Source organism: Cyclopterus lumpus, chromosome 10 (assembly GCF_009769545.1).
Source record: "Cyclopterus lumpus isolate fCycLum1 chromosome 10, fCycLum1.pri, whole genome shotgun sequence".
NCBI lineage: Eukaryota > Metazoa > Chordata > Actinopteri > Perciformes > Cyclopteridae > Cyclopterus > Cyclopterus lumpus.
In genome coordinates, this window is record NC_046975.1 from 16,382,225 (window position 1) to 16,400,465 (window position 18,241).

At 40.3% G+C, this 18,241-nt stretch overlaps 3 protein-coding genes across 3 annotated transcripts; all 3 read right to left on the reverse strand.

The window, feature by feature from the left end:
• Nucleotides 1-75: 75 nt before the first annotated feature.
• cd40lg (CD40 ligand) lies at nucleotides 76-3,239 on the reverse strand. Its single transcript, XM_034542740.1, has 4 exons — nucleotides 2,926-3,239; nucleotides 2,447-2,483; nucleotides 2,237-2,335; nucleotides 76-2,102 (listed from the first exon to the last, which is right to left on the reverse strand). The coding sequence occupies exons 1-4, from the start codon at nucleotides 3,124-3,126 to the stop codon at nucleotides 1,726-1,728; spliced, it is 714 nt and encodes a 237-aa protein (XP_034398631.1). The 5' UTR covers nucleotides 3,127-3,239; the 3' UTR covers nucleotides 76-1,725.
• A 1,934-nt stretch (nucleotides 3,240-5,173) lies between these two features.
• Nucleotides 5,174-9,878, reverse strand: tmtops3a (teleost multiple tissue opsin 3a). Its single transcript, XM_034543731.1, is given in 8 exon segments — nucleotides 5,174-5,398; nucleotides 5,961-6,194; nucleotides 7,379-7,416; nucleotides 8,177-8,218; nucleotides 8,331-8,549; nucleotides 8,621-8,643; nucleotides 9,488-9,549; nucleotides 9,552-9,878. Coding segments are annotated over 8 exon segments (1,170 nt in total).
• Nucleotides 9,879-13,152: 3,274 nt separating this feature from the next.
• Nucleotides 13,153-17,160, reverse strand: vgll1 (vestigial like family member 1). Its single transcript, XM_034543461.1, has 5 exons — nucleotides 17,076-17,160; nucleotides 16,910-16,983; nucleotides 16,052-16,254; nucleotides 15,600-15,956; nucleotides 13,153-14,595 (listed from the first exon to the last, which is right to left on the reverse strand). Exons 3-5 carry the CDS (start codon nucleotides 16,239-16,241, stop codon nucleotides 14,558-14,560), a joined length of 585 nt encoding a protein of 194 aa, XP_034399352.1. The 5' UTR covers nucleotides 16,242-16,254; nucleotides 16,910-16,983; nucleotides 17,076-17,160; the 3' UTR covers nucleotides 13,153-14,557.
• Between the last annotated feature and the right edge of the window lie 1,081 nt (nucleotides 17,161-18,241).

Genomic DNA, 18,241 nt, shown 5'->3' on the forward strand with positions numbered 1-18,241 from the left:
TTGACATTCATTTCACTGAGTGAGAAATGTAAAACCTCTGAAGGTTTCAAACACAGACACACAGACACACACACTGGAAAATCCACCCCAGCCAGCCTTTTCCATGCGGCATTCGGCACATGTGCGGTTCAGGAATTTGTGGGTTGTTCAGATTTCGGTAGCAAGACACCCTTCACAGGATGGAAGAAGCAGTGACTAGAATAGATGACATCCTGTCGAAGTGTGCCACCTCTGCATCTGAGCTCATCTACATAGAGATTCACACTTTCCATCCCGCTCAGCTCCACGACAGTTGTGTGATGTCTGAGCTGCTAACTTTAAACTTGCTGGTAGAACCTTTACATTACCCACTGAGTACTTTACAAACTTAGTCTGCACACAGTGAGGCTTTGGTGTGTCCAGTGATTACATCAAACAAAGTAGGTCATGGTCCAAACTGTACATGTCCATTTTAACAACAGATACAGTTCATGCTTTAGTCCATTACTATTATCCTCAATACTTTATAATACTACTATATTTCAAACCATGCGGTAGACACTTGATGTGTGAGGTAGTGCCTGTATATGAGATCAATCTGCATTTAAACAGGATAATGAACGGATATGAAACTTGTGGGGTTACTCTGAATCATTGCACAACTCAAACCAGTTTCAAGAGTTTGATAAATGATTCATATAACCACATGGACATGAATGGGAACCAATGGCTGCCTGGAAAGAAGCAACAACACATCACACAAGTGGAAAGTCTGCAGGTTGCTTGGAAAAATGATCAGCAGTAAAAATAGTGTGTATGTCCATTTGTAATCAAGGAGTTAATTAAGATGTGAATTTGCTTCCCATCTTTCTTTTACCACCGATAACATCATTCAGTTTGATGCATACCACAAAAGGACATCCGGTATCGAGTCTAGTTGCCCCCTCTGGAGAGGTAACCTACATCTTGAGTGGTCTTGTTTCTTGTGGCTCAGATGAAATGTGTCTCTGATTTGTTTCTCGATTCCTAGAAATTGAAAACCAGTGGTACAGAATGAAAATGTGTAATGTTTTGCGCTTTATGTGGTAAAAGTTTAACTTCTGAGTAGCCCATGCAGCATCATTTTGGATATGTCCGAAGAATATTGTTTGTCCTATTTGTGGTAATACTGGTGATGATTTGGGGTATTTTACCTGATCACCTTGAGTATTTCTGATTCATCAAACAATGCTAATTTCTTTTCAGCACTAAAACGTTGTTAGTTTACAGAAAATATCTGCACATATTTCCTTTGCACCATTTACAATATTACGCATGACCTCAAACTGTGTCATGCTCATAACATCAAATCTGTGGTGCTTTAGTCTGGATGTCAATGTTCAATGTATGTGTCTCTTCTTTACTTTACATCTGACTAACTCCTGATTGCAAGACACAGAAAAGAGAAGACATCTTTTAGATTAAATATCAAAGTTTCATTTCACAGCCATACAAACTCATTTACATTAATAAATACAGAACAACCATTCGTAGCTGCCTCAAAAATAGCACAAAATCACACAACGATATCTGATTTAATAAATTATGTTTTAGGAATGTGGTCTTTGTCTCCACGAAAAAAAAGATCAGAATCCATTAGTTGATCCAGTCTATTAAACAGTTCTCAGACGATTTAAGTCCACGTACATCCACTTAATGAGTTCCCACTGTTCAGATTATGTCCATGCATGTGCTCACATAGAAGTCCTACATCTTGTACATCCAAAAGGTTGTAGCTTCGTTCTCGTAATTCACCAGTGAAAGGTTTTGCACCCAGACACTGAGCTGGTTTCCTTTCTTCAGTGTGAGCACCACGCTCTGCGTGGCCGTGCACAGGCGGGGGATCAACGCAGATCCGTTGTTGCTGTCCAGGTTGCAGTAGGCCTGCATCACAACTTCCTCTCCTTTATCATCCGTCCTCAGCTTCCCCATGCTGACCAGGGGGCGCTCCGAGTCGCCCTTGGAGAAGGTCACCCTGGAGTTGACGTAGTAATCACCAGGCTGCTGGATCGTCAGCCAACTGTTGCGGTAGTAGCCGATGCCCCTAAGATCCGAGTGCTTGAAGTCCCACTGGAGATAACCCGCTGGAGAGACAGAGGCGGAGGTTTTAGGTAACATTATTGAGATTATCTTTTCTTTTAACTTCTACATTTCTGATTACTTTTTCTTTTTTTACATAAAAAAAATTCCCAAATATGTAATTTTCATCATTTCTTACATGCAGATTTCTTATCTGATTTGCGGAATCGCTGATCAACTACCATGCGTGCCAAGGCTCGGTTGGAGGTGTCCTGCTTTTCAGATGAGCGAAGAGCCGCTGGAGAAAAGAACAAACATCTGGTCAGAGACAGTGTGAGATTGCATTCTTTTGCACGCATCTTAATGTATAAAATGACTTTCAGGAAGAAATAATAAAATGAGCATATACCTTCGCCCTGCAGTCCTGAGGGAAGCTGGATTGAAAGCTGAGAAAATGAAATATAGTAAAATGTCAGGAACAGCTCAACAATATGCTGAATGTACATTTTGGTATGATATTTATTATAATATTCATAGTTTAATATCATAATGTCCATATTATGTCCACAAAATGCTCATCTTCACACCCCGAGCTGTGAATTTCACACCTCATTTGTTAGTTCAAGAGCATTTCCTGTGATTCAAACACAGTTTCACTGGCCTGACTGGTATATTTCTACTTTACAAACCCAAGTGCGGTGTGGTATGCAGGTGCTTCACTGAATTAGTTTTGCACAAATAAATTAAAAGATCTGTTTAAGAAGTTTTTTTTAAATCTTAAATTTGAAGTTAAACAATAGTTCTTTTTTTCTTTTTTTAAGCCATTACCTTTATATAGATAGATAGATCTACACTGGACTTAGTTAAAATAAGAAAACACGTTTTTACCATTCTGTCATAGTGGTACAGATAGATGAATCCTCCGATGGACAGGAATAAATGCAGCATCACTACACCAACCAAAAACCAGATGAGGGACTTGCTGTGGCTTCGTGATGGAAGTGGAGCCGGGATGAGGACTGTGTGGGAGCCGCTGAGGCGCGGAGGCACCGGCGGCGGAGCCATGCTGGTCATGTAGGTGTTGATCATCGTGGAGAGGAGTGGTGACACTGGGGTCCTTGACAACCCATGCACTTCTGAGCCACTGCGCTCTCAGGCAACTGAGTTGTTCTCTTGCTACTTCCTGGAAGCTCTGAGATGCAGGTCTGTGACCTCTGTGGGGTTCGTGTACAAATGTGTAGTGTTGCCTGACATATCCCTTTGCATTTTTTTCTGCCACTTAGTCAGATATGTGACCATAAATGACACGCAATGTCATGCAACCTTGTATTACTCAGTATGTCTATGCCGTTTGTTTGTTCATCATATTTTATTGTACATTTTCTATTTTTAAATGATGTGTGTCACCAAGCCAAATGTCTTGTATGTGTAACAATAAACTGTTTCTGATTCTGATTCAATGTGGCAATATTTCTATTTTTGGCCGATAAAAGTAGGCAACATTACACAGAGCATAACTAAAGGTCTATATGTATTGAGTGATTACATGGTTACTTCACACAGCCTTTAATGCTGTGGGTATTTTCTGAGACTGCAGTTGCACCGAATAGATATTATTTACAGATTATTACTAAAAGTAGGAAATAACACAATCTTAATAAAACATCAAGGTATCTGCTCAGTGAGCACAAAAGAAAAGCTGGCTGTAGGGCCATGTGCACAAATGTCTTCAATGTTGGTTTGATTATTGCACTTATTTACTTCACAAGTAACTCAAGTGGTGCACCTTTTAAATAGTGTGCAATGACCAAAATCCAGATTAGTAAAGCCTGCTCCAATTTATTCAGGTACACACTCTTTGATGACAACAGTATCTGAACTTATGGTGGAACAATTGTCTGAAATAAGACACACTAATGTTTTTCCATTGTAATAACAGAGCTTGATAAAGTTAATGTGAAATGTTTTTAATGTGGTGTATTCACACGGTATACAGAGCGCTGCAATAATGCATAATGCAAATTAACAGATGCCTGAATGAAGTTACATAATAAGTTGTTGTTACTCAGTTATAGGGTAACATTTGAGCTTTTCATATCTAACATTAAGACTTGGTCAAAACTTCCCTTCAATACTGGATGAAAACTATCCATATTGCATCAGTGCTATTGTGACCCAAAGTAGGTAATATGTTTAGTGTGATCCTTTACTGCATTGTTCTGTGATTTAAGACTCATAAATAATTAAATCAATGCTCAAAAGCAACTCACACACATGCAGTCCAGCAAAGCAACACACATTCTCATCATTGTCTTCTTATTTATGCAGCATGTGGATAGTTATGGCGAAGCAGTTAGTGGTTGCTTTTTTTTTGTGGAGACAAAAAAATACAAAACAGATAGTTTTGTGGGAAGTGGGGTGGATGATATTTTATATAACTATATAACATTTAATCATTCTTATATGCATCTGGATGTCTCTCGGGGGAACTGGGTTCTGCTTTAACTTAAACTGTAAACGCATACAAGTATTTTTAAACCATTCATTAAAAAACATGTACATTGATACATTGGCACTTAATATATGGATGGTCATCACATTTAAGCAGAGGTTGAACTATATGGCACTGAGTTTACATTAAAATGTTACTGTTTTGTGCAGCTGCAGGTAACTGGACCCAAACGCCGTCAACGAGGGAAAGGCAACTTTATTGCACAACAGGCTTCAACGCAGACAAAACAAGCTCACACACAAGATCTTCAGCGATCAACACAAGACGAACCAACAAAAGGGAAAGACACAAACAGGACTTAAATACAGAGGGCTGGTGCAGGTAATTGGACAGAGGAGGAAACAATCAGGGACAGTGCAGACAATCACAGGGACAGGAAGTGCAGAGAAACAGAGGACACGAGAAACAAGGACTTCAAAATAAAACAGGAAACACGACACTACAAAGCCACTACAGATCCTGACAGTTACAGAGTTGAGAGTGACATTCGTCTTCACATGTAAAATCAATATCACAGTGTCGAGAAATGCGTGTCCTTTGGTTGCACTTTGGACAATAATTCAGAAATACTAAAACATTTGTTTTAACGTTCACAGTCTGTCAGATGAAAAAGATGAAACGCTTTTAAGGAGAGTAGTGGATAACGAGAGTGTGCCGGTCATTGTGCCGGGTGCAGAGGGCAGCGCTTCTGGAGCCGCCGAGGATCTGACGCTGCGAAGAGCTGAGGGAGGCCTGTCTGCGGACGAGGAAGAAGCCAGAGAACTGTGTCCTTGGAGTTGGCTGCTCCTCTCCTTGAACAGACCGGGGTTCAGAGCTGCACTTTATGAAGGCCACAAAGCATCTGTAAAACTGTGTAAAAGTACAAATAGCTATAGTTATAGTAATTATATTATATAAAATATATTAAGTTAAGCCTGGGATTCATTTGGTTTTCAAAAGATTTTTAGACAAAACAACACATTTAATCATTGTTAAATGGCACCGAAAAACAGATCAGCAGAACTTAACCACCCGAAAGAATTTCCAACAATTTCCAAATGTCATCTGACCTACAAATCACCTAATCAAAGCGTACAGTGTTAACTTCAGACAAATCAGTAAGGGCATGGCTGGCCCAAGAAGCTAAACAGACAGAAGTATGCCATCTAGTGTGCGGCTTGTAGCGCCTGAGACGTGGCACTGAGAGTGATACTAATAACTGGGACTGAGCTGCATCCTCAATGTCCCAGAGGCATGGCTGTCTTTGAGTTCTCTTCTGTGGATGAAACCACTCTATTTTCCTCCCCGCTTCATATTTAGATAAAGCCGAGCAATATGCACTTCAACCATCAGATCTTACACACCAGACTTCAATCTGGTAGCAAATGTCACGGAGACAGTAAATCATAATTTTTCCCCACCTTGCCCTCACCTGGTTGTTGAAGAACATGTAGATGACGGGGTTGACGACAGTGCTGAACTTGGCCAGGACAGAGGGAACCACACTCGGCGTGGGAGTGACCAGTCCAGACCTACCGAAGGTGACCATCAGCGCCATGATGCCGTAGGGCATCCAGCACAGCATGTAGCATGACACCATGGACAACACCATGGCCAAAATGCGCTGCTCTCTGCGCTGAGCGACCAACAGATTGATCTTACCCACCTGGAAAGCAGAGGAGAGCAAAAGGTTAAACCTGTCTTGACAATAATGTTAGCCAGAGTTAAATACTCTAAGAAAAGGCTTGGACCATGTTGTGTTATTTGCAGCACAGACTCGGCTATGAGGAGCCAGGAGGCCAATATGAGAGGTAGATGAGATCGTTTTTTAATTTCTGTGTTTATATTTTGATCAATCTTTTCTTTATATGACGCCTTCCAGTGGTAGCACTAAAAAAGACACACAGCAGTGCTCATGGAATCAAAACCTGGGAAGAAAACTGAGAAGAATGAACAACCATCTTATTATTTTTTTTACAAATAACAACTTAACCCATCAGAACAAATATGACAGAACCTATAATGACACAGAAAAAGCAGTGCACATTCAACAATATTTTACACATGGCTCCCTTGAGCAACTTCCATTTGCTGGTGAAGGCTGTGCAATGTGCAGGTTAAAAGCTCTGAAAAAGCTGAAATAAACCTGGAGTTGGAAATATTGTGTAACTCAACATATAATGGATTTAAAAAGGGGTGCGTCCTGCAATTTAGTGTCACTCTTCTTTCACAGGTCTTTAAAAAGAATGGTCAAAATCATATTGGTTCAAGTTCCCAAAAGATTAGATCCTACATTTCCCATAATGCAATTCCATGGATTCTTTCATTAGAACTCCCATTTATGGAGTTGTGAATGAAATGTGTGCATCACCTTTCAGACCAAACACACCTAGTTTTTAACACTGGCTTTCTGTTATAATTGTGAGTCTGACGGTCGAGAAGAAGTAGCCCTGATGATGTCAACAGGGTTCACAGTTTGGAAAACTCCCTCCAGAGCCACTGAAGACTCACCATGACCAAAGTAAACTGAACGTATGATGAGCACCCCTTTCATATCTAGGAGAGCTCCATCTCAGACACACTTTTCATTCTGGGCTTTTTATCAGTTGTTTCCCAACTTATTTCAGAGACAAAATAATTGTCTGCAACTTGGTAGACTTGCAACATAACTGGATAATGTTTGCTGGATCTAGTAAATAAGTTGAACAGAGCCAACGTGTATGACTCAGTTATGGTCATGCTGTAGCAGGCAAACCATAGAAACATTCATGAAAAGAAATACTGCATAATTGAAGTTTGTTCGACAGCAGCATGGCCATAAGACGCCGTGTTCAGTTATATGTGTCCTGCTGGTTTCACTTGATGTACTAAGGCGCTGTAGCTGTGGACTAAATATAGCTCATGTATACTATCCAAGTGGATATATCATCTGCAGCATCACCTCTGTGGTGATTGTCACCTCCGCAGTATTGATTTCATACCGCTGTGGTCACAGTCTCGTTTAATTCGCACCGCGATACTCATCTCGGTGCTTCGTGATGAGCATCGCGGTGCGATGATATATCCACTTGGATAGAATACATGAGCTGATGAAGGAAATGTCAAATTACTGCACACACTCAATCACAACCTGTGTTGCTCTCTCCTCAGTCTCCTTTCATGTGATACGTATTCTGACAACGTTCAATTAGCAGGGATTTCTGCATCACTTAATACATGGCCTGTTTATGTTTCATCTCACCCCCAAAGACTACAACATGGCCAATAAACTCAAGTAGTGCTCCCACAAATTATTTGGAAATAAATGTGTTGTTCTTTTGTTTTGGAATGAAATGGTATATATTTATTAGGAAATGTGTGCGCTTTATAAACAGCATAATTAATTGAATCTAAATGTGATGCTGTCAATGATCCAAGCTGGAGCCACACTGTTGATATAAATGTCATCTCTCCTTCTGATGTGTCTCTTTAAGCCACCTTTGAGAAGCCGGGTGAGGCTCGATAAAAACTGATTACTCGGCATCAAAGAAAAGCCTCCAGTTGAAGGGAGACTGGTACTTGTTTGAGCCAGCAAATGCCCCTGAAGGCATAATGTAAGCGATGACACAATGTTTCCGGGCACATCAAATACCGAGATAGGATATTTACGCTGCAGAAGAAGAGTGCCTAAAAGAATAAAAAAATATAAACTGTAATGGGCTGTGAAAATGTAGTCGAAGCATGACAGATATAATTGAAAACACATTTCCTCCCTGTAGATAAAGATGCATCACTTATGAATGGCAGGTATCTAAATGTAGATATGAGTCATACGAGACGCTTGTGGCGGAACTGAGGTGGCACTGGATGGAGCACGAGGTACCGGGGCCCTCCGGTCCGTAGCTGCTCCAACCCAGGAAGGGCGGCATGGTCCAGAGCAGAGAGTAGAGCCAGGAGCCGGCCACACAGAGCCAGGTCTTCCTGAAGTCTGAGATGTCGACCTGCGAGGAAAGGACGAGGAGAAAACGGGGAAAGTGATTTACTTAAATCTATGGATCACGACACAATATCCTCATGCCAATATCTACAGTGTATGTGATACATAATGCAAACAGATAATGCTGACTAGGACTTTACTGAAGACCAGCTCTGGGCTGGGCTGCACTTCTCAATAAATGTGTGTGTGTGTGTCTTTCTTCTTTTATTGAGACAGTAACGTTTAAAGGCCAAGAAACTGCACACAAACAAATGATGTCAATAAACGGAGTCTTCTTCTCATTTTCAGCCAGCGTCGCTCAATAGATGACAATGTCGGTCAGTCGATCAGTTGCGGATGGACACCACTCTGGTCCAGACGGGAATATCTCAGCAACCATTTAATGGATTGCCATGACATTTTGGACTTTCATGGTTCCCACACACTGCCTTCTGGTGACGCTGATGACTTTTCCTGTTGCTCCATCAAGAGGTTTAAATCTGTTTTTGAGATATAAGTCTCAACACTTTCTGGATTGTTTGCCATGACATTAATTAGAATCAGAATCACCTTTATTGGCCAAGTATACGTGCACAATGAATTTTACTCTTTTTGTTTAATGTACTTACACAGAAATAGAGCGAGGAACAACGACAGCAACGCTGGACAAATAAAAATGAAGAATAGACTGGACTGCTTTGTAGTAGCGAACAAATAGGTGTCTATACATTTTTTTTTTAATATATCTAAAAAGCACCAAGTGTCCTGCAAGTAAACTGCAACTAGTGCATACATAAGTATACACACATCCATGTTCCTGCCAGGAGGATGTTTTTTAACTTTCAAATAGCGCCATCATCAAGTTAAATACCAGTTTGTCCAATATTTTAAACCTTTAACTTTCTGATCCCCTCATCATAAAACGTCCCACATTAAACACAAGTTGGAGTAAATTAGCAACAAGAGCAAACGGACTTGTACACTTGTACAGGTCCTCATCGCACTCACCAAAGAGGGAATTGGCGAACCCGTACCACTTGCAGCCGCGCTCTCCAATGAGCCACCTGTCCCGTGCAGACTCGCAGCGAAGCTGAACGGGGTGCCGAACACGCACACGAGGATGTCGCTCACACTGATGTTCAACAGGACGACATTGATGGGCGTCCAGAGGGAGCGACACTTTGCGAAGATCAGGAGAGCGAGGAAGTTGTTGAGGATCCCCGCCACTAAAATGAAGCCGAGGCATACTGCCACCACCGTGTGGCCGGTCCGGCTCAGCCCGCCGGGGCTGTGGGACGCCGGGGAGTCCCGCAGCGTGGCCACGGTGCCGAGGCTCGAGCTGGCGAGAGCGCTGTCTGCGGTGCTGAAATTGAAAGCGCGTATGTGAACGACCATGACGGGGAGAGGTGGGCAGAGGGGCTGAAGAGAAGAACGCACAGCCCCACTGCAGACGCTTTGCACGCGGCGAGGGCCGATATGTCACGGCTATGAGGGTTGAGTGTGCCCTGTGCACTCTTTATACCTGCACCCCTATAATGCATATGGGAATGCCCCCATCCCCACCCCCACCACCCTTGTCTCTGCACGCTCAAACACTCACTGTGTGTCTGTCTTTTCAGAGTTCAGTCATTAGAATGACTCCTTCTGATCACAATGGCATGTGTAAATACAGTCAATCACCCAGATGGGTTGCTTGGGTTTGCTATGCTGTGCATTGTATATGCATTGCTGCTTTCTTTGCCAGACTGTTCCTGCTGTGCAGCTAGTTCAATTGAGCACAAAGGAAATCACCAACAAAGTCAGTTTCACGCCTGTTCAGCATTTTCTTTTTTTGCACAGCATCTTTTAAAATACTTCCACAATAGCTTTTAAGGGCCATCCCTGTGTTTGTGTGTGTTTTATGTAGACATGCAGAGCAAATCAGGAAAGATATATTGGCTGCTACCGAAGAAAAGGTTAGACGTGGATGGACGGTAAGAACAAAATTATTTCAGGCAAATACCAATAGCATACTGTCGTATATTTCAAGCGACAGTGATGTTGAAGAATGATGATGAAGGAATCTCCGCTGACACTGTTCTTTCTGGTATAATAAAGTTTATTACAGACAGGAATCACAGGTCAGGACGAGCGTCTAGATCGCTCGGAGAAACTTCCCGGTCAATATGAAGTTCTGCTGGACGGTTTTATAGGCCAGTCGTCTTGCCCAGAACTTGAGATAACATAACGTCGCACATGGGCCCCTAACCATAGACATACGTTTCAGAAACAGGCATAAAGACCCTTCCTCCAACAGGTCAAAGGGCATTCCTTCGAGGGGGACACTGACGAGTAACACATGCGCAACGATGTTTTGGAAGCCGAGCCTCTAAGCAAGCGCAGAATACACGACAATACCTAAAAAGACAGCGCTATGGTTTAGCTATACTGAGATTACATCACTGGGTTGATGTGTCAAGCATACATTGTCTTGGCTCTGAAATGCCTCAGAATGATGTTGGTGTAATGGGATTCTGCAGGAAAACAATTAGAGTGTCTTAATGATCACAGTGTGTTAAATATCATCTTTAATACGTTTCCATTGCTGCCAAATTATCATAAGAACATTACTGTGCTGAAACTCCAGGGTAATTCATAATATCATGTACATGCAGCTTATTGTTTCACAGTCATGGGAATGTTGACTGGTATTGGGCAATAAACCAACATATTTTAATTGATGATAGTGCTGGATGAAAAGTGGAGGGATCCCGATTTAAATTCATCTTAAAGTGGACATGAGTGTGAGTATTTGTTGACGAATCTACCGAAGATGTTGAGGTGATCAAGGAACTTATGGAGTGGGCCAGTTGGTGGCTTTCTGGGTCCATCTAAATGTTAACTCCAGAGACAATGAAGCCCAGGAAGAAAACAGCAGAGATGTTGAGACATTTTTAGCCTCAACCTAAATTGGTTGTCCAAAACCCTCTGCAGATGGCTGTCATATTGCCGTGGATGTTCTTGACTTGAGTCTGGACGCCTGTAAGGCTAAAAGTCATAAGCAGATACCTGAAGTGATCATTCGGTGTGTTAAAAACAATCTTTGTCGCATCATCTGTGCTTCTGTGGACCAGGTGGCAGATATGTTAATGAGTAATGTTGTACAGATTCAGTTTGTCAGAAGATGTCAATATGTAGTCAAAATAAAGACTGCGTAGTCATCCAATGCACATTTACTTTGTGCATAATTTTTTAACAACAAATGTGTTCTATGTATGTTTCTCAGTGATGACATTTAAGATTTGTCATTGCTCTGCATTGTTTCATTTTAAACACAGACGTTGGTTCATGACTGAGCTGGATTATGAGATGTTTGGCCCCTGAACAACGCATGAAAGGCCCCATATTCCACCAATGCCTGAACCTGGCTTAAGGTCCACGACCCTTTGGGAACAGTGAGTGCCCAGTCGGCCCATTTGGTAACCCCTCAAAGGTTAATGCAGTCGCAGACGGGAGGAAACTAACATTAGCACGACATCATCAATAATCCATCCTCATTACGTGGAGATGGCAACACCTCCAACTGCAGCCATGAATGTTGTCTGCAGTAAAATATAAATACAAACATCATGTAACTCTGAGTCACTACTAAAGAACATTTCAGACTCAATGACTTAACATGTGAGAATTAATCTCAGTGTCACTTTAGTTAGAAATGAACATACGGCAGCAGAAACAATTCTATTCTTAGTGTCCAAATGATCCCATGTGAAAAGAAAGCTTAGTATTATATTGACTCCTTGTTCTCAATATTTCAATAAATGCTACACATGATACATCAACGTTTTAAATTCCAAAAAAAAGTATGATCAATTGTAATAACTTTGGCGATCCCTTTACCGTACGCGGGTGGACATACGGTAAAGGGAAACACTTTCCCCTTATCGGTATTATAGTTCTGATGAATTACTCCAACTAACAGTTTCAGTTGATTGTATTGTAAATGTAAGAGATGATATTGTTGTTGATTGTTTTGCTGTGATATTTGTGTGTCATATGTGATTGTCATGTCTCTTGATTTCTGTAAAGAAATGACGTGTTCTACTCGATAAGACTTTAGATGATGATCTTTGAATCTAAACTTTTGTCTAAAATTTAAAAAAATGTAACTACCTTGTTAACTTCCAAAGTTTTCACCTTTCAAAAAAGTCTCATCAAAGTGTAGAACTTTAATTAACTTCCTCACAAAGAGAACTTTGTGTTCACAGGGCCGAACTCAAGGTGTGAACATGCTCCAATAATGACAACAGGCCCACTGTCTCCACAAATGTCTTTACATTTATAATGAGGATACTTTTGCACCATCACCGTCTTGAGTCACTAAATGGAAAAGGTCCTGTGGAACTGTGAAAAGGTAGTAAACAAACAGGTGAAAAGTGCTGAGGAAATTAGGCATGATGGTGGTGATGATGAAAAAACCCTCTCGTAGACTCTATTGAATCACACTTCCTGTTGGCAAAATTGTCCTTTCCTTAATCCACTATTTGCTCCATAAACGTCACACAGAAGCAGATTTCCATTCAGCGGCGAAGTGGGGAAAATGTCAGTAATTGTGCTCAATATTGTGCACAAGTCGTCTAGTTTGTTTTATAGTTCTTTTTATTCCACATGCCATTTTTCCCAAAGATCATTTTATTTCATATTGACATTCTTAATCTGTCGGTCAATCAAGACGAACAGTAGATCTAGTTTTTTACATGATTATTTCTTTATAATGTGTCATTTATTTATTCAATATTGAACACCTCTGGTTTCCACAATATCAATAACTACAGGAAAATATACATTATATCCAGTGGTGAAAAAAAACAACATTATAATTTACAAAGTAAAAGTAGCAATACCACACTATAAACATATTCCATTACAAGTAAAGGTCCTGGGTATAAAATCAACTTTCGTAGAAGTGCAGATGTATTGGCAACAACATGTACAACCTGTCGGCATTTTACCAATATATATTTGGATCATTATTAATACATTATAATGTAAGTGGTAGTCTACCTTAATGTTAGAGTAACTAATTGTAACTAGTTGGCCTAATAACAGCTGTCAGATAAATGTGGTGAAGTAAAAAGTACAGTATTTTCCTCTAAAATGTAGATAAAGTAAATTGAAATACTCAAGTAGAGTTGTATTTAAGTTCAGTAGGCCTACTTGAGTAAATGTACTTAATTATACTTTCCACCACTAATCATATGTCTTTTATGTACTTGTATACATAAATATTGTACAAAACATCATTAAGTGTCATTATTGTTCATTTTGTGTGTCTGATGCTAATTCCTTTACAAAGTAGGGTTTTTGATACTTTTCTTTTTACTTCAGCACTATTTCACATTAATTAATGAATATGTTAAGTATCTATCTGTGTTCAACACAGATGTGTTTGAGATGTTTTTGTTCGTCTGCTCTGATATTTATTTAAGTTTGTATATGATTCCATTTTTGTTCATTGCATAGTTTAAGCTGACAGAAAACAAGTCATTAACATCTCTATCCTTCATTTGTTTTGTTGAATATATGAAATATTGTCATAGCAATGTAAACTTATATTAAGTGAACTGTAGATATTAACATAGATATTTACACACTCACAAATCTTCATACGTTCACTTTACTTCACTTTTACATCGTAATACTGGTCTGTTTACTAGTGTAGGCCCACTAAGAGAAGAGCCCGATAAAGGCAGAAGAAAATGCCCTTCGTCCTACTGAAGCAACACCACATTCAGGGGTTTGAGATCTACAAGAGGAGTGACAGAGTCGAAGAACAGGTCTGTCGAAGAGTGTTCCCTTTCAGAAAGGCCGCTCCACTTGCTGCATGCCGATGCACTGAGGTCATTTCATTCAGAAATGGAGGCATGGGAATGGAAGCGCTGCAGTGTTTCTTTTCCGTGTATTCTCAGACAACACTCAGTGAGGCCTGATTGAGGAGAAATCATCTGACAGCTGAACAGAAAGCCAGGTGGCTTAGCAGATCCACAAGAACAGGACTGTATGTGATGCAGCTGGAGCCGCCCCCCCCCCTCGCTTCAATACCAGTACAAGTCCTTCTTGTCCAGACGTCGTCCTGACAGAGAGAAGACAATGTCAGCGATTACTCAGCAGTGGAAATGGATGTACATGAACAAGTTTGTATTAAAACATGCTGAGTAGTAATAAACTGTAATACATATATTTGATCCTTTTTCACACAGTAGCATTTGTCAGAATAAGATGCACACATTCACAAGTGGTTACCAACAAAAGAGGAAGTCAAGAACAGGCCATTAAATAGTTCCTAAATAACTCAAAACAGGACTGAGTAATTATTGGTAGTCTATTGTCTAATTAGCTGCTTAATTGTTAACCTGCACTTAATCATTGACTATTTTCGTGTCACTTAAAGTTAAATGGTAATGCATACAAACTCACTTGTTTCTGTGCTCTGCATATGATAATACCATTTTCTGATTTTTCTGAAATACTAATGCTTCATTGTTTGGTCATTGTTGGGTTAGTGATGCCTCTACTTTACTTAAGGGACCTCACAAAAACATGTACACTGTGGGTCAGTGGTTCGCAGGTCTGTCTTTCAATCAGAGGATCGGCGGTTCGATCCCACGGCCCTGGTGAATTCCTCATCGTAGCTGTGTCTATGGTGTATGATTGTAAGTCGCTTTGGATAAAAGCATCAGCTAAAAGAAATGTGATAATATAACAGGGAACTAATGGCAGAGATGGTTCCCAACTGAGACATCCCAGTCAGTTTCCTGTTTCTGTTTCTCGTGGCTCATCCAATAATCTGCCCGTATTTATATGAAAGTCCCTTTTTCACATAGTTTCCAATGGTTTTGTGTAACAAATCATCTGGCGGGTCACGTTATCAGTTTGGTGCTCTTTGTTAATAATGTGATCTCAGACTTTGGAAAGCTCCTTCAGGGCCACAAGAGTTTTAACTTGTGTAGTGCTCCCCTTGACCACTAAACTGGACTAATCATTGAGTAGGTAATCAGTATGCACATTAACAAATATCAATATCATTAGATTGTTGGAAGACAGTTTTAAAGATGTTAATGGCAGCAGAAGGCCTACCTGGTTCAAAGCCTGCAGTGGGGTCCACAGAGTCTCTAAATCCTTGAGGCACAGTCCAGCTGGGATGCAGTTCTGGCTTAGAGCTGGAGGCCATGCTGGGTCCCATCTCACCCCGGTCATTATGCAGCAGGTTGAGCAGAGATGTGGCGTATTGCTGTCCGGTGAGACTCAACCCATTAGGGGACATGGGGTAGGCGATAGACGGCGACCCGGGGCCCTCTGCTGCCCGGCCAGTATACGAGTGCCACGAGCCGTGAGCGTCTTCTGCAGGGCTGAAATTCAGGAGACGCTCAGGAGGACGAAGCTGTGACTCTGAGTAACAGTCAACAGCGCTGCCCTGACAGGGGCTGGACTCCTCTAAGGGGTACAAAGAAAGAAGCCACTTAGTGAGGATGAGTGTGTCCTGTTTGTATAGTCAGGTGCGTCACACACTGTTTATTCCGCTTTCTTACCCAGTTTAATATTTTTACGGAATTTCTTTGTCTTTACTGCGGGTGCTTTGGCCTTGCAGACTTTGCCGAGAGCCCGGGTGAAGTGAGCATCCACCATGCTGTTGATGTCCCCCTGGAAGTAAGTCAGGATGACACCGCGAGAGTGCTCCTCCACCTTCACAGCCATGGGACTGTCATTTCTGTTTTCCATGGGTCAGCTGTGACTGAGACAAAACACGTTGTTAATGTATACGTGCAACAACAGATTTGATATTTCTGCTGTATTTATTTACAGTGATACAAAAGACAACTAGATCCATTTAAGGATTATGTACCAGTCCACATTTTTTACTTTCTTTGCATGTAGTGATAACAAAGCTTTGTTTACTGCATCCCTGAAAATAATTTCATAAATGCTAATTATTTGAAGCATTTTAATCTCGATTTGCCCTGGATGACTCACAGCTGACCTAACCTTGAAGTGATTATATTTTACCATAAAATGTTCAATTGTTTTCCACAAACAGTAAGTGTGTAAAGTACAACTTTCATTTTGATATATTTTATGTCTCAGTATTAACATATATGTTCACGGCAGTACCAGATGATCAATTCTGAGAAACATCTCAAGATCTGGAAGCGTTCACTTTGTAATTTGCCAAAGAAATGGGCATTGTGGTTTACCATAAAAAAATACATTGCTTGAGTTGAAATACATTTTTTCACCCACTGTAACTGACAACAATATGTTTTTTTTGTAAAAGTGTAAATAATCAGATTACATACACAATATAAAAAACAACTTCACTGAACTGCTGTTTGTGAATTAAGAACCAAAGCATTGTGTGAGTTAGATTCAATGTACCTTGCTTCTCTTACCTGAACTGATGATCGACCAAAGATGCCCTTTGCGTCCTTGCATTGACTGCTTGAATCAAAGCTTAAGTTTGCACCTAAATGAGCAGCGGATCAAATTGTTGGAAAAAAAGCCTCACCTGGCTCGAGTCTGAACATCAGAGTAATATCTTAAATTCGAAGAACCAACATTAACGTTCCTCCGGGACCAAATATTTTTCTCACTGAGCCTCTGATGTTCCAAGTTGTGCTGCGAGGGCGTGTGATGCTTCCTGAACCCACACAGCTATGAACAGAATGTCATCCTGCGAGTTCCTCCAGAACCAGACTGACACCTTATTAAAACATTCCTCGGGCGCACTGTCAAAAAGCTGCACACAGTTTAACACCAGTGAAGTTAAAATGCAAGTCAGAGAGGCTAAATTTCATATTCTATTTTTTTTTAAATCTGATTATGACAACATGAAGTTAAACCTGATTAACATATTACCTGTTAGTTCTCTGTATTGCCGATGCAATAATTCAGTGTTGGACCCTATTTGTTTCAATATTTCTTTTTTGTACTTACTTGGAAAATAACAAACTGTGTTGCACAGAAACGGTGTGAAGTGACTTTAGCTGCATTTCATATAATATGTATAACAAAACAATCAGTGTGGTCTGTGATACAAAAGCTAGTTGTTTGCTAAATGTGTAGATTCTATGTTCGCAAACGGTGATATTGTTTAAATTTCTGCAATATTTCATACATTATTTTAATAGGATACATTAACTATTTAATTCCACAAATGAATATGTGCTTAATGTCTTACTTTAGTTCACAGTCAAGAATAATCAGTGGTGCTCTTGATGGGTTGACATCTGCACAGAGAAAAAGCAATCTTCAGACCCCCACACAACTTACATTCATATTTTACTATTATTGATAAAAGTATACCTTTAAAACATGTCTTCAAAGGAAACATTAAAACAGTAAAACTTCCAAAGGTCCAAAGAAGAAGCAGACTGGTCTTAAAAATGACAATATGAGTATCATTTAATACGTAATACACTTATTGGTTACGGATACTGTCTTTTTCATTACATTCATGTTACATTTACATGTAAAACTCTATGCAACATTTACTACACGCATTACTTCACTATTAAACGTTTTAGAAACACTGAATATTTGTTTGTGTTGTTTTGTGATTCAACTGTACAGTGAAAGTAGTAATGTAAACCTTGAAGGTAAACTCTAGATTAAACATGGGCTGCTTACAGCTTTTCAGAGCCTTTACTGGACTGAACTGACATCATTTCATTTTATTATGATTTCCATGGCTAATTATGGCACAGGAGTGTCCCCTGAATGTA

What these genes read in the sequence shown, in the direction of transcription:
- vgll1 (XM_034543461.1), bottom strand. Translation starts at nt 16,241, where the DNA reads ATGGAAAACAGAAATGACAGTCCCATGGCTGTGAAGGTGGAGGAGCAC. An exon ending in CCGTAAAAATATTAAACTGG is followed by an intron (nt 15,957 to 16,051) that starts GTAAGAAAGCGG and finishes TGTACCCCTTAG; the next exon opens with AGGAGTCCAGCCCCTGTCAG. An exon ending in CACTGCAGGCTTTGAACCAG is followed by an intron (nt 14,596 to 15,599) that starts GTAGGCCTTCTG and finishes TCTCTCTGTCAG; the next exon opens with GACGACGTCTGGACAAGAAG.
- cd40lg (XM_034542740.1), bottom strand. Translation starts at nt 3,126, where the DNA reads ATGATCAACACCTACATGACCAGCATGGCTCCGCCGCCGGTGCCTCCG. An exon ending in TGTACCACTATGACAGAATG is followed by an intron (nt 2,484 to 2,925) that starts GTAAAAACGTGT and finishes TCATTTTCTCAG; the next exon opens with CTTTCAATCCAGCTTCCCTC. An exon ending in ATCAGATAAGAAATCTGCAT is followed by an intron (nt 2,103 to 2,236) that starts GTAAGAAATGAT and finishes CTGTCTCTCCAG; the next exon opens with CGGGTTATCTCCAGTGGGAC.